The sequence below is a fragment of the Crocuta crocuta genome, unplaced genomic scaffold (assembly GCF_008692635.1).
Source record: "Crocuta crocuta isolate KB4526 unplaced genomic scaffold, BGI_CrCroc_1.0 scaffold152, whole genome shotgun sequence".
In the NCBI taxonomy this organism is placed as follows: domain Eukaryota; kingdom Metazoa; phylum Chordata; class Mammalia; order Carnivora; family Hyaenidae; genus Crocuta; species Crocuta crocuta.
This window is the reverse complement of record NW_027528798.1, coordinates 4109850-4124844: the sequence shown is the minus strand read 5'-3', so window position 1 is coordinate 4124844 and position 14995 is coordinate 4109850. Positions and strand designations below refer to the sequence as shown.

Genomic DNA, 14995 nt, shown 5'->3' with positions numbered 1-14995 from the left:
ACACATCAAATTAAAAACACACACACACACACACACACACACACACACACACACACACACACACACACACACACGCGCGCGCGCACGCAGCAGCAGCTCTGGAACAGCAACAGACACACCTAATCGTAAAATTTCCGCCATTCTGTGGATGGGGGAAGTCCTGTACTGAATGCCCAAAGTCTCCAGGTATACTTGTGAATGTGCAGATGGGGTTACAAGGAAGGCACTCTTCATAGGTGAGTCTTCTCTCTGGTCTCACTATTACTGAACCCAGGTAAAAGCACTGTTAGTTTTAGGAGACTATTTTAGCTTCTGATTCCCTGGAGTGAATCTTCCTATAAATTATTGTGAGGACCAAAACAGATGAACTGTCTTCTTATCTTAAAAACATCACTGTAGCTGCACTCCATAGGAAATATGTGAGAAATGGGTTGGCTGAGACAAGATATGCTTGCCAAAGGAAATTCTCAATGAGTACTAGATCCGACAGTAACTTAGTGAGTCCCTGACTCTATGTTTCCCCCCACTGATCCAGCAAGCAGTGAGATGTAACTGCTGGGAGTGTTCTGTACAAGGTAGCAGTCAAAACTAGAGATTCCCCCCCATCCCCAACAGACTCCTCCTGCTGTCACTTGGGATAACTGTGCCATCTCTGACTACCCCACTATTTCAAGGAGTGATCCTTCTGACAAGAGAGACCCTAAATTGACCTTGTTGCTATACCTCAATTCTCTCAAACAGTATAGCTCAAGTGCGACATTAGTTTTCTGCTTGGCTAGAAAACCACATTTTTAGAAATTTCTAACCTGGAGGCTGTGAACCGTCTAACTGCTCAGGGGAGTGAGTTCACAGTTTATACACCAGATTCTTCATAGTTAAGAACCAGTGCCTTAGAAACTGATGCAAGACCCCAATTTATGAACGAACACTGGCTAGGCATAGCCCCTATGCTGGTTCCCAGGCCAAAGACACGAGGCAAACTCCACCCTGGAGATCCCTGTACCACTAATACTAAGCATGATCCCTGTACTACTAATACTAAGCTGAGATTGGCCATGCCATACAAGGAAATCACAAATGAGACATGGATCCTGGAGACCAGCCTTTGAAGGCAACAGCTCTTTTTTTGTTCATAGTCAGCAAAACTCTCAGTGGGTGTGGCCAAACCACAATTCAGTAAGACCCTTCTGCCAACCTACTGAGAACTGGGCATAAAGGGTAGAAAAGGGCAGAACACCCCAATATTGCAGCTCATAATATGCATCTCTAGTAAACAGCCTGGGAACCACTGCAAAACCATAGAAGCACACAGCAGGCTATATACATGCTAGGGGAAGCAATGCTACTGTTGTTATTTAAGATTTGCTAATGATAAAACTGTCTTATCCCTTTTTCATTAAATTTAAACAGAAGTTTTAACCATAAACATCTACACTGTCTTGTACCAACTATCTCTAAGCATGTGGGATTCCAGACTGTCTCAACATGAATGTAACAGAGAACCCACCACCCCAAGGCCAGTAACTGACCTGCAGCAAGTAGCCGAAGTCGTAAACCTGAGGGTCCAGTTCCATCTCGAAGAACATCTACACTCTCAGCATACACATTGCCAAGGAAACAGCTCAGGGGCATCAAGGGAGCCCTGGAGACAGGCAGACAATGAGCAGAGGTTTCATCCTCCCTCCCAGGAAGCCCATGGCCCATGAAGCTTGTGCTCCCCACACGCACTTGGTATCCTGTAGGCTGTTTCCACTGTAGATGTACATTCGTTTCACAGTTGCTCCATGGGGTATCTGGAGAGAAGCTAGGCCATGGGCAAAATTGGGCTGCAAACAGAGGACAGAAGTTTTATTGAGAGCCCACTGCAGGCCATGTGATCCAGGCTCTGGCACCTCTCTAGCACTCATGGTCTTCAAGAACTGGTCAGTCAAAGCTAACAGTTAGACCTGGCTCCAGGTCATTAAACTCACCCCATCCATTCAAGTTCACCTTTAATTTTACTCACTGTTTCTTTCCTGCATCAAGAAAAACATGCAGGTATGCTTCTTTTAATAAAATGTAAGCCTTACAAACATCTATCATTTCACGACCCTAAGGATGCTGCTACCTAAGGATGAATGAAACGTTTTACTAAAAGCAATAAATAACTGAAAATCCTGAATGAACTCTCTCAAATTCTAGGTTATTGAAAAACAACACAGTGATTTAGTTTTAAAGCAAGGCACAGCTGGATTTATCTCTGAAAATTCTCACTCTGCAGTGGGAAGTGCCCTCTTTCGGGAATGATGGCTTGGGCTGTGTTCTTGCTCTCAGTCCTACCCATATTGACCCCTGAAGACCTCAGAAATGAGGAAACCAAAGGAAGGATACCTATCCAACCTCCCCAATGGCAGATATGTCTGCTGGGACCATATCACCTGGGTACTGGGTGACAAACACCATGGGAAGGGAAGGGCTAACCTCGTACTTGGGAGCCTCAGTCCATGAGTCTAACTGAAAAGAGAAAGACAGTCCTCTGAAGTTGAGGTGGAAGAGCTGCTCAGCGGAGTTGTACACTGTGAGAGTGGGGAGGAGAAAATGACATGGTTGAATGGTTATCAGAAGATGAGAACATAAACTAGCCTGCCAACACCTTTCTTGTGCCTGATTCCTGAACTGACTTACTCGGGTGAAAACAAGGGGGAGCAGCTTTCCCTCTCGCCCAAGTATCAACCCCCAAATCCTACAGGAACCTGGCTTCCTGCAGGAAGAGGCACTAGGGCTGGGATGGTGCCCCTTGCCAGGCCTATCATTATAGGCTGTGACAGAGGAGAGGAAACAGATAGATTTGGCTTACCTCCAGGATGGGTTGCACCGAAAGACTGGTCAATCTGCTCAATGGTGGGAGCTATGGCCTGAGAGTTAAAATGCACTCCACTAAAAAACAAAGATGCTTTTCAGATCAGTGAAGATGATGGCTGGAAGAGTTATTCTTAAAACACAGACAGGAATCTACAAGTATGTCAAAACACAAGTTTAATTAAAGAATTTTAAAGTGAAGGGTAATTAATGGGGTTAGAACAAGTCAAGTCTCCTGAGACTGACATATAGACTTGATCCTCTAGGGCCTCCCAAGACATGTGTGGTCACCAGGCACAGTTTAGAAGTAAATAATTCAGTCTCAGCCCTATGGTATTTGGACTTGGATAAAGAGTGGCCCCAGGAATAGAAAGTGTGAATGTGTTTTCCCAGGATGCCTATTAGTAGTTTGGCTTAAAAAGGAACTTTCTTAAAATGGGATGAACATCTTAAAAGAACAGTGTAACCAAGCAAAGCAGCTTGTTTTCTTAACAGGCAGAAAAGCCAGCCAGCACTCATGGACTGGGTGAATGGGGGGGGTGGGAGAGGGCAGATCCCAAGCAAAGGGGAAAACCCTGAGGGGGAGGGGCTTGGAAATGAAGAGGAACACATGATTTCAGGTGATGAGCATGTAAGAATGCTTAAAGGTTAATTTAAAAATTAGTATAACTCATGGAACACCTTTTTTTTTTTTTTTAATTATTTTTTCTTTTTTTTTTTAATGTGTTTTTTTTTTTTTTAATTTTTATTTATTTCTAGGAGAGAGAGAGAGAGACAGCGTGATCAGGGGAGGGTCAGAGAGAGAGGGAGTCACAGACTGAAACAGGCTCCAGGCCCTGAGCTGGCAGTCAGCACAGAGCCCGACGCGGGGCTCGAACCCACGAACCGCGAGATCATGACCTAAGCGAAAGTCGGACACTTAACCGACTAAGCCACCCAGGCGCCCCGGAACACCTCTTTTTTAACCAGGCACGATGCTAAGTGCTTTGCCAGCAGTAGGATCTCATGTCATCTTCCTAACCTAGCAGCCACTTCTTGGCTTCATTTCTCTGCTGGGAAAACAAGCTTAGAGAGGTTAAGTTACTTACCCCAAGTCACAAAGGTAAAAGCATGATGAACACAGGGCAGACTGACCCTGGATGGACCCCATGCTTTTACTCACCACTAATTCTTTTTTTTTTTTTTTTTTAAACAAGTGTGAGCTGATAGCTAATTGTAGTTTTTTTAAAATATAATTTATTGTCAAGTTGGCTTACATACAATACCCAGTGCTCATCCCAGTAAGTGCCCTCCTCAATGCCCATCACCCATTTTTCCCTCTCCATCTCCCCGCCATTTATCCTGTTTGTTCTCTGTATTTAAGAGTCTCATGTGGTTTGCCTCCCTCCATCTGTTTGTAACTATTTTTTCCTCCTTCCCTTCCCCCATGGTCTTCTGTTAAGTTTCTCAAGATCCACATATAAGTGAAAACATATGATATCTGTCCTTCTCTGACTGACTTATTTCACTCAGCATAATACCTTCCAGTTCCATCCACATTGCTGCAAATGGCATGATTTCATTCCTTCTCATTGCCAGGTAGTATTCCATTGTATATATAACCACATCTTTATCCATTCATCAGTTGATGGACATTTAGGCTCTTTTCATAATTTGGCTATTGTTGAAAGTGCTGCTATAAACACTGGGGTACATGTACCCCTATGCATCAGCACTCCTATATCCCTTGGGTAAGTTCTTAGTAGTGCTATTGCTGCATCATAGGTACCTACCACTAACTCTTACGAGGGAAAAGACAAAGGCTCCAACAAAAATAAAAGACAAAAAGAATCACTTTATCCACTTCTCTACTGGCAAATGCTGCTTGAGCCAGCCCCAGAATTGGACCCTTTCATGCCCTCACAAAGGGAAAGGGAAGTCCATCAAGGAAGCTTACTAAACAGAGTATTCTAGATGGTAGCATAGCACCTTGCCATAAAGGGTGCTCAAATATTAGTTCATGATATAGGCCATCCCATTTTCATTCTAAAAAGTAGATTTTGGTCCCCCAAAAGAGGTCCCTCTGGCATTCCCTTTAGCATACAAAAGCTCTGGAGTCAGATCTATCTGGGTAGGGCAGCTGTGACCCAGAAGACAGTCACATCATCACCTCTAAGCTGAGGTCCTGCTTTTTGGTAAGGATTAAATGAACTGACATATATGAGAAGTGTTTTACACAGAGAATGTTCTAAACAAGATTTCTTTCTCTTCCCTGGGAAGCTAAGCAGGTTTGGAGGCTGCCTGAGGAAATCATGGTACTAGGTTGTAATCTTGAAACTGCTACGAATGGGAATTCTTTACTAATCTAATGAGGGTAATAGATAAAGTCTATTTGTACCAATCCCATGACATACAGCAGCAGGGAAGAAAACTTACCAATATTTTAACTTTACTTTAGTCAAGTCATATACTTCAATCACCTAAAAAAAAAAAAAAAAAAAAATTCAAATTTTAAGCATTGGTAATGTTCTGCAGTTGAAAGATGGATTAAATAGACATTTATAGGGGTGTCTGAGTGGCTCAGTGAGTTGAGCATCCGATTCTGGATTATGGCTCAGGTCACAATCCTGGGATGGTGGGACTGAGTCCCGCATTGGGCTCTGTGCTCAGTGTGGAGCCTGCTTGAGATTTACTCTATCTTTCTTCACCCCAACTCATGTGCATTCTCTCTCTAAAATAAAATAAAATTTAAAAAAGGCAAGACATTTTTAGTGGGGCACCTGGCTGGCTCAGTTGATAGAACACATGTCTCTTGATCTTGGGGTTGTGAACTTTAGCCACTCATTGGGTGTAGAATTACTTAAAAATATAATCTTAAAAAAAAAAAAAAAGACATTTATAGAATAGTGAGGAAAAAAAATCTATCACTAGCCAAAATCCTCCTGAAGTACTGCATATTACATTTTGTTCTCATTTTTAAATTTGGAGGAAAGGGGCGCCTGGGTGGCTCGGTTGGGCGTCCGACTTTGGCTCAGGTCATGATCTCATGGTTCATGAGTTCAAGCCCCACATCAGGCTCTGTGCTGACAGCTCAGAGCCTGGAGCCTACTTCTGATTCTGTTGTCTCCCTCTCTCTCTGCCTCTCCCCTCCTTCTCAAAATAAACATTTAAAAAAATTTTTTCGGGGGCGCCTGGGTGGCTTAGTCGGTTAAGCGTCCGACTTTCGCTTAGGTCATGATCTCGCGGTTCGTGGGTTCGAGCCCCACGTCGGGCTCTGTGCTGACTGCCAGCTCAGAGCCTGGAGCCTGTTTCAGTCTGTGACTCCCTCTCTCTCTGACCCTCCCCTGCTCACGCGGTCTCTCTCTCTCTCCTAGAAATAAATAAAAATTTAAAAAAATTAAAAAAAAAATTTTTTTTTTGGAGGAAAAACCAATACCACACACACAGCATAACCTCTCCTTTCCCTTCATCCAGTGGATTGTTTAACAGATGCCCATGGAGGCTGTGGGTCAAAGATCCTTCATCTAATCTACTGCTGGGTCGTAAAGAACACTGCATATACAGAACAGTGGAAACCTCCACAGAAACAAATTCACAGTATAAAGGTTAAAAGTGGATAAAACCTTGGATACTGAGCCCCCCTTCCTTCTATTCCACACTGTGCTGCATTAAAAAGACCCCAGATCAAGTTACTTTCAAAAAAGCTTTAAAACATTGTGGTTTACAAAACAAAAAGATGGGGAGAGGTCTATCCTGTTACAAAACAAGTCATATTATGTTAAGTTAGGATAAGTGTGACAATATTCAAATACGTATACATATCTCTATTGAAGGGTGCCTGGAGAGCATCAGGACCCTTGTGTAACTTCAAGGGGATCAGCCTTGAATTAAATGCCAAGAACCCAGAGCAGAGACAAAGGTATTGAACACTCAGCTACTAGTGGTGCCAAATAATGAGTACTATGAAGTCGTTTATGCCAATGGTGTCAAGGGCTTGGCAGCCAGAAACATTGCTGGCCGAGGCCTGAGGCCTGGAGAACCAGCTACTACCCTCCAGTTGGGAGCTGTGGCCCTTACTGTAGAGGAACAAGCAGAGTTGGTTCAGTGTCTGTTTGCCCTGACAACATGGGCCTCATCCTATAAGGTGCTTTGGGCCCTGCTTGCAGAAGCATCTGGCACTGCCACAGAAAATGAGACAAAATAGACAGTTTACTCTTGACCAGACCTTATTTCTATTTTGTTTAGTGGTTGTAACATTGAACCACAAGTTGGGCACCTCTGAATTATAATGCAGCTATTCTGATCCTCCTTGCTAAGAGTAACTCTCTCTGCTGGGCCATCACAGCACTTCAATCAACTCTTTCCTACACTACTTAGGTATGCTGTTCACCAGTCCCACTAATTTAAGCCTTTAAGGTCTGGCTCATTAGTTTGCACAGGAAAGGTACTCAAAATGTCAGGCAAGTCTGACAGTTACAAAGCTAGCTAAGGGCAATGTGAAGCTAGAAAACATTAAAGAGGTGACAAGAGAGGTCATTAAAGGAAGAACAGGGGAACAGCTGTGATGCATAATAAGATACTCAGTGTCCCCTTCAGAAAGCTCTGGCATGGCAGTGTATCATGCCAAACTGGTATGTCATTTCACCAAGTCCAAGGCCCCATGCTGGCAGAGAACCTCACCCTTTAGCCAGAAGCCTTGCTTGTATAGCAGGAACAGGCAGTCTCCCTGATTGCCACCCTGACAGCTGGCCAATGACCACCCAAGGGCTTCCCACCACTCACCCTGTGGCAGTGGGCCTCCAGGATGTTCTTTCTGTGTCACTGTCACCCACTTGCCAATAACCCAGACCAATACTTATGGGTGTTTCAACTCTGCCTGTCTAATAGGAAAACAATGGACCAGAGTTAATCACAGGGCATATGTAGGATGGCACTGTGGCAAGAGACCCAGAGTGCCAACCATCTTGGAGTCCTTCATGTCACTAGGAGAATCAACAAGCAGATTTGGCCCATGGAGCTTAATGGGCCACAGGGATAAGCAGATGGGGAAGTCTGAACTCTGTGATTTACCACCCTCGGGGTTGGAAAAGGCCTTGATATCCCCAGAGGAGAAGCCGTGGCAGCAGCCAGGATAGGAAAGGAAAAGACAGGTAGCTGTAAAGGTTAAAATTTGTGAAGCCTCATTCCACAGGGCTTTCTCATAGGCAGGGAGTAAGGGGATGAGGAATATGCAGGAGATTCAGGGAAAAGTGGATTCTTTTTATTTTTTTATGTTTATTTATTTATTTAGAGAAAGAGAACGCAAGCAGGGGAGGGCAGAGAGAGAGAGGGAGAGAGAGAAAGAATGTCAAGCAGGCTCCACGCTGCCAGTGAAAAGCCTGACATAGGGCTCGAACTCACGAATTTTAAGACCACGACCTGAGTCGAAATCAAGAGTCAGATGCTTAACCGACTGAGACACCGAGGCACCCCAAGAGGTGGACTCTTAAGTGCTTGGATGGAGGGGCAGGTACATGGGTCAGGTCAAACCTGATGCTGACCAAGGGCACCCAAAACTCACTTTCTCAGTTTCCAGAAGCTCAGGCAGGGTCCCAGCCCCCCTCTTCATAGGGACCCCACAGAAAGCAGAAGAGAAGGCTCCATTTACTTCCCTTTTCATTCAAATGTATTTCCCATTCTTCACATTTCTCTATAGTGTGCTCACACAATTTTCTTCAGCTTTTATCACATTTATTTCCCATATACATCAACAGAAGCTATGTCATTTCTACTCCCAGGGGCCACCACACACTGGTAATTCAGGGTTAAAAGCTTGGCAGACCACTCATCCTCTGTCCTTCCTTTGTCTCACTGGGAAATAGTAGGGCTCACAGGCTTGTTAAGTTAGGAAATGCATGGGAAGCATTCAGCGATGCACCTAATCTGTACCAAGTACTCACTAAATATTTGATACTGTCCTCATCATGCTGTGATTCTATGATGGGCTACCTAGCCATCCTCTTTTGTTGTCCATGTAGGTTATTTCCAGCTTTTCATTTCTATGAAAAGCCCTGCTGTTAAGTATCGGTCAACATTACCTTCCTTATGATCTTCTGGGGTTATGTTTCCTAAAGTGGACTTACCTAGCTAAAAAAATGACTCTTTGTAAAGGTGTTTCCAGATTAATTTTCCCCGATTTGTAATGAAACCACACTGATGACCATTCTCTCTCCTTTCCCACTGTGAAACTTCTGGTCAGTGAAGACAGAATGACTGAGTCCACAAGGAGAGGCAAGGTAATTGTGGGGCTAAGAATGTTCATATTTGCTTTCAAAAAACCATCATAAATGAAGAATTCCCATTCTGTGTACAGATTCCTTTTTCATGTTCTATCTTGTCTCCTTAGCTCCTCACTTCTGATGGGATGATGAGAACTAGGAAGTACCCAAGTCTTTTGGAAAGGCTACTCCATAACCTAATCAGGACAGGCACTCTGGTATGCCAATGCCCAGACCCACATTCAACCTTGTGACTCTGAGGCATGAGTCTGGTGTCACATGACTAATCTCTGAAGCCCAGGCATTCGTAAATAGTGTATTAAAAACATCCTGGACTGAAACAGGTATTAGTAAATTGCACTTGAACATTAATTAAAGACAACTCTATCAAGCTGTTTGTTTCCATATCCTCAAGGGGAGGGTTAAAGAATCAACTCATCGCTGGTGGTGTTAAGCCGTAAGCTCCAGCATTTTAGGAAGAACAGTTGCATTTTTCATCTTCCAAGTCATATCGCTTGACCTAAGAATGAAGTAAAGCAAGATACAAAAACCTGACTAAAGTGTTTTGGTCCTATTCTGCAGTTAGGCCCCATTTTTAGTACCCCTTTTAAGATTCACAGGATAATCTGTGCCAAATAGTTAGCTCTTCTCTTGCTTTGCTTAAGTTGAATGACTTAGGAGCCCCTTACCATAGCATATTCCCCAAAGCTTCAACACTCTTTCCCCTCCATCTCTGCAGCCTGTGATTGGAGTCCCTCTCAGCCTCTTTCCAACCACCCATCTTCTTTTTAGAGTAACAGGCACAGCTTCCAGTCCCCAATCCTGTGGTAGACTGAATCACAGGAGTCTACTCCCACTTAGGAGTTTCAGAAACATCTTACGATAGCACATAGTAATCAGCCTGACATGAAACTTTAGTTGTCATTGATAGTCACCTTAAGTCTCTGATTGAAAGCATCAAACAGCAGTTTGATCCCGTCCTGAGTCAGGTTAAGGATGAGGTCATGGCTTAGAGGAGACTGCAAAACAAAAATATAACACTCAACAACTTACTCAACAGCCTACCAAAAACTTACAAATCTAAATGCAACACACAGGGAATATGTAAGTGCAGACAGCCCCTCCCTGGCCCAACTAACAAACTGTTGTGTGAATGTAGTATCTGCTACTACTAGCCTTAAGCTGGTACTTCCTAATACTGGCTGAAAAGAGCTTCCTTCTTCTAGGCTTTGCATAATAATACCTGGGGGAAAGTGCCAAAATTCTGTGAGTATACAGGNTCTATAGCATGGTTTTTGTTTTTTTTTTTTTTACAAATAGTTTATTGTCAAATTAGTTTTCTATAGCATGGGTTTACCTGTCAAACCTAGAGAGCAGTCATTGAGGAACACAGGCCATGTAAAAAGATCTGCTAGGACCCAAACTTGGCAGGTAATGTTCAATGCATGTCAGCTGAACCTACGTCCATTTACTTCCAAGGTTGTCTGTACCATCTAGAGAAAACATATTCTATATTTTGACTGCTTCAGGCCATATCCCACAACAAAGAAATACCTTGTGATGTTTATGTATGAGATGACACTTACTCCTTCCTTCCCTTCCCTCACCATCCTGTATTACATTTCTTTCTGTAAAGCCCAAATCTATGATCTAAGGAGTAGTATTTTTACATTTGCCCCTTCTAAGTCCTGGGGGGAGGGGAGTAGCAGCACATAGCAGTGGACAGAGCCAGACTTGAGTACCAGTAAGCTGGTGACCTTAAGTGACTCTCAAAACTTCTCTGAGCTCTAGTTTCTTCATGGCAATACCATCATCTCTTCTCTCCAGGGTTATTGTGGGAATGGAGATAGTAGGTCTAAATAGTAGGGTAGAAGGCACCAAGCACAGCATTACCATACAACACTGTTTCATCATGTCTGCCTCACTTGCTTGCTTCTGCTCCAGTGCAATCAATTCAAGGACTCAACATGTGAAGACACTCCACAGCCCTGAACCAAGCTGCCCCGAAGAAAAACACCAACATCCCAAACCTGGTCCCTCCTTGAAACTTACACAGCTCTCAAATGTTCAGAGAAGTTTCTTTATAGAGCCTCCCAAGGCAGGCACAGTAAATGAATGAAGTATGGCTGTCAAAGAGCTGTAGGCTGGAAGGCCAGGTGCCACTGGGGTGGGCCTCAGTGGAAAAATTCTCTCTAAAGAGCCTTCTGGGATTAGCTCAGACTGTCTCCTCCCTTCTGCCCCACTGATCTTCATAAGGTAACAGACCTGGGAGGTACCACCATGCCTGACAAACACTAGAAGAAAGAATGCCATAATTTTCCAGTAGGTCTGTATGAATGTCTAAAGCCATTAGGTCTTGAGCAAGGTAATAATGAACCCTGACCTTAGGTCACTTATTCCCAACCCAGAACACATTTCTGAGAGGGCTATTCCACAGCATTAAGCAGGATGAAGTAACATTTTAGCATCCTTCAAAATCCTTGTTTGATTTCATTTGATGGGAGGATCTGATTTTTCTTACACTTTCCCAAGATCTGATCATTTTTCTCCCAGGACTGTTACAATTCAGGACACAACTAGATAATTTTCAAAAGCAAGTAAATTATCCTCACAATCAATATTTCAGTAGTAAATACTAAATATGTCCGGAATCAAAATATACATGTACTATGTGGTGTTTAGCCAGGCTCCTGCAGTGATTCCGGAACTACACAGTTCTCCATATGAAACAGTTTAGTAAGAGCTGTTTGTTCCTAGTGTTAACACTTTTCCCTCCAAGAAAGATGGGACCCACTTGGTATGCACATTTAACCTTCAAGGTACGATTTGCTAGAGACAAGAAGATATTTCTGAAACATTTAATGGAGCCAAACTATTCTTTGCACTTGATGGGAAGCAAGAAGACAAATGAGAAAAAACAGGAAGGAGGGCAGAGGAAGACAGGACCCACATTTAAAAAGCACTATGTCAGAGCTCTGAGAGACCATTTCCTATTGATCCTCTTCAAAGGATTATTCTATTACAAGGAAACAATAACCACATTACAGAATGAGAACTAGACTGGTTATTAACTTGCCAAAAGTTGCATAGCTAAGAAATGGGAAGAACAAGGATCTGAACCAAGATCAGGTCTCAAAAATCCATGTTTTCCAACTGATTCCAGCTCCTTAGAAGATATCAGGGAAAATGAGCTTAATGCTAAAACTATTTGTACCCAAAGGTTGGGACAACAGACAACAAAAGTAGTGATGTAAGAAATAAACTTCATTCTTTAAAATTTGTTTAAAGCTAGGGCACCTAGGTGGCTCAGGTGGTTAAGCATCTGACTTCGGCTCAGGTCATGATCTCTCAGTTTCTGAGTTTGAGCCCCACAATGGGCTCTGTGCCGACAGTTCAGAGTCTGGAGCCTGCTTTGGATTCTGTGTCTCCCTCTCTTTCACACTCTTTCTCTCAAAAATAAACAAACATTAAAAACATTTTCTTAAAAATTAAAAAATTTAAAGCCTATTTTCAATTGTGTCTATTCTTGGGGTGCCCAAATCTGATTTAACTGAATGTGCAGGAAGCTAAGGGCTCAAGAAGCAAGCCCATTATCCCTATTTTGATGGTTGCTAATTGTCACGAGTAATTCCCTCATGGTCTAACTATGAAAGTCAGAGTAGGTTAGGGATGATCTGAGTGTGACAAAGTGGAAAAGTCACCATCCTTCACTTTATAAATGAGAAAACACTTTGGCACTGTGTCTCAAGGAGCCCTGGACTACTCCTATAAGTCTCTCGTTCTGTGTTAGATATTACAAGAATATCCAAGCACTTGCTTGGAGATTATACATGTCCAAGGTCATGAGGACCCTTCTATGGGAACTCTTTCAGTAGGCTGGCAGAGGGGTACTAGACTGCAGAAAGTAACGTCTGGACACAGATAAGAGGCTCAACTTTGACACTAGGCAAACTGGAAAGACGCACAGAAATCTCACCCACCTCTAATCCACAACATTCTTCATGTCAAAAATAAACAGTCACTTGATTTAGGATTTGAAACTGATTGGAACAAATGGAACTAAAATAATCAAAATGGTACTCAGAAGGTATCAGAAGAGCCAGTGAGAACATCCTGTAGCCTAGACAGGCTCAAAACTATTTATTCCCTGAGGTTTGTGACATATAGGACACCATAAAAGTTGCTATACACAGCAACACATGATCTGTGTCACAGAAGAATCATAGGTTTCAGAGTTCAGTAGAAGGGAGATTGCGTTTTTAAAGAGATAAGAAGAATCCTATTTCTAAAAGCCCATAATAAAATAGTCTCCAACTCTGCTTATAAAACCAAACACAAAAAATCCAATGTTCAGAAAGTTCTCTAGTGCTAATGTATACATTTTCTGGAAACAGAAAAGGTCTTTGTAGGTACATACAACATTATATTATAGGGTTTAATTCCTGGCACAACTGACCAACATTTAATACAGACCACCATAAATCAGACCAAAAAAAAAAAAGTAAAATATGTCCATTAATTTGGAGTCAATTATCTTATATCAGTTCATTCTCACTAAAGGAGTGAGCTATACCTGTTTCTTTTTTAATCTGGAGTGCTCTGCACTGCAACAACTCTGAACATAAATGAAAACAATCAACAAAGCACAAAAGACCATTTTAAATGCAAAAATGGAAGGCAAGCACCCTAGAAGACAAGACAGTCCCTGAGGTGAAATGTCCCACTGAAATGTCCCTGTCTAAGAATCAGGAGGACAAGTCAAATACATCAAAAAACAAGTTCAGTTATTACTGCCTTTCCAAACCTGACAGCACTAGATTATCAAGACCAAAAGTTTCAGAATCAAAGAAAATGTACTTGGTAACTGACCAGTGTTGGAGATTCTCCCATTCACACACACTGACCCAGCAATTCCTGCCAGTCTGCCTCTCCCAGAGCATCAACCTCTGAAGGTGACTCAACAATTAGGAATGCTATTTCAGTAAACAAATCAGTTACCACTCACCTGTTCACTGTAGAGAACCTGGACATTTTTGATGATGCGACAGTGCTTCTGAAGAATGGCTACTGCTTGAGCCAGAGGCATTCCTGAAATAAAAGGACAACTGTGTGGTTACCTGGGCTATCCATTTACTGCATCTATCTCTGTACTAGACATTAGACCCTGCTAAGTAAAACCTGGGGTGGGAACAGGGGCATTAACGTCTACAAACATATGAGTAAATAAAAGTTCAGTAAGCAGCAAGAGCTAGAATAAGGTTAGCAGCAAATACTAAGGGAACCGTTGGATTATATAAGGGAAGGGAGTGACTATACAAAAAAGATTCCTGGAAATGGGAACTACTATGCTGATCCCAAAGCAGTAAAAGGACTAAGAAGGCAAAGTCAGCATGAAACAAAGAACAGTGAGAAAAGTAATGACTGCATGACTCTGGATGTGGAGACCAAGGTTCTGGTTCTCACTCTGCCATGAATTACATATAACCTAGGGCAGGTTCCTTCCTTTCTTTCTTTCTGGCATGTCTCCTCATCTCTCTGTAACCTGTAAACCGAGAGNATTTTTGAGAGAGAGACAGAATGGGGATGGGGAAGAGAGAGAGAGAGATTGAGAAACTGAACCAGTCTCGAGGCTCTGAGCTAGCTGTGAGCACAGAGCCGGACACGGGGCTCGAACCCACCAGCCGTGAGATCATGACCTGAGCCAGAAGTCAGACGCTTAACCAACTGAGCCACCCAGGTGCTCCAATTTTTAACGTTTTAAAAAAATGTTTATATTTAAGAGAGAGAGAGACAGGGTGCGAATGGGGGAGGGGCAGAGAGAGAGAGAAAGAGACAGAGACAGAGAGGGAGGGAGAGAGGAAGGGAGAGAGGGAGGGAGGGGGAGAGAGAGAGAGAGAGAGAGAGAGAGAGAGAGAGAGAGA

The 14995-nt window shown here is 42.9% G+C and overlaps 1 protein-coding gene across 3 annotated transcripts in view; it reads right to left on the bottom strand.

Annotated features, from left to right (window-relative positions):
* Positions 1–14995, bottom strand: part of PHAF1 (phagophore assembly factor 1) — a 29969-nt gene that overhangs the window by 7276 nt on the left and 7698 nt on the right. For all 3 annotated transcript variants that reach the window (XM_077755541.1, XM_077755540.1, XM_077755542.1), the window contains 7 exons: positions 14080–14162; positions 10010–10093; positions 5254–5297; positions 2837–2916; positions 2461–2555; positions 1729–1826; positions 1530–1642 (listed from right to left, as the gene is read on the bottom strand). In XM_077755541.1, the coding sequence (XP_077611667.1) occupies positions 1530–1642; positions 1729–1826; positions 2461–2555; positions 2837–2916; positions 5254–5297; positions 10010–10093; positions 14080–14162 (597 nt within the window). The remainder of the gene's footprint in view (positions 1–1529; positions 1643–1728; positions 1827–2460; positions 2556–2836; positions 2917–5253; positions 5298–10009; positions 10094–14079; positions 14163–14995) is intronic.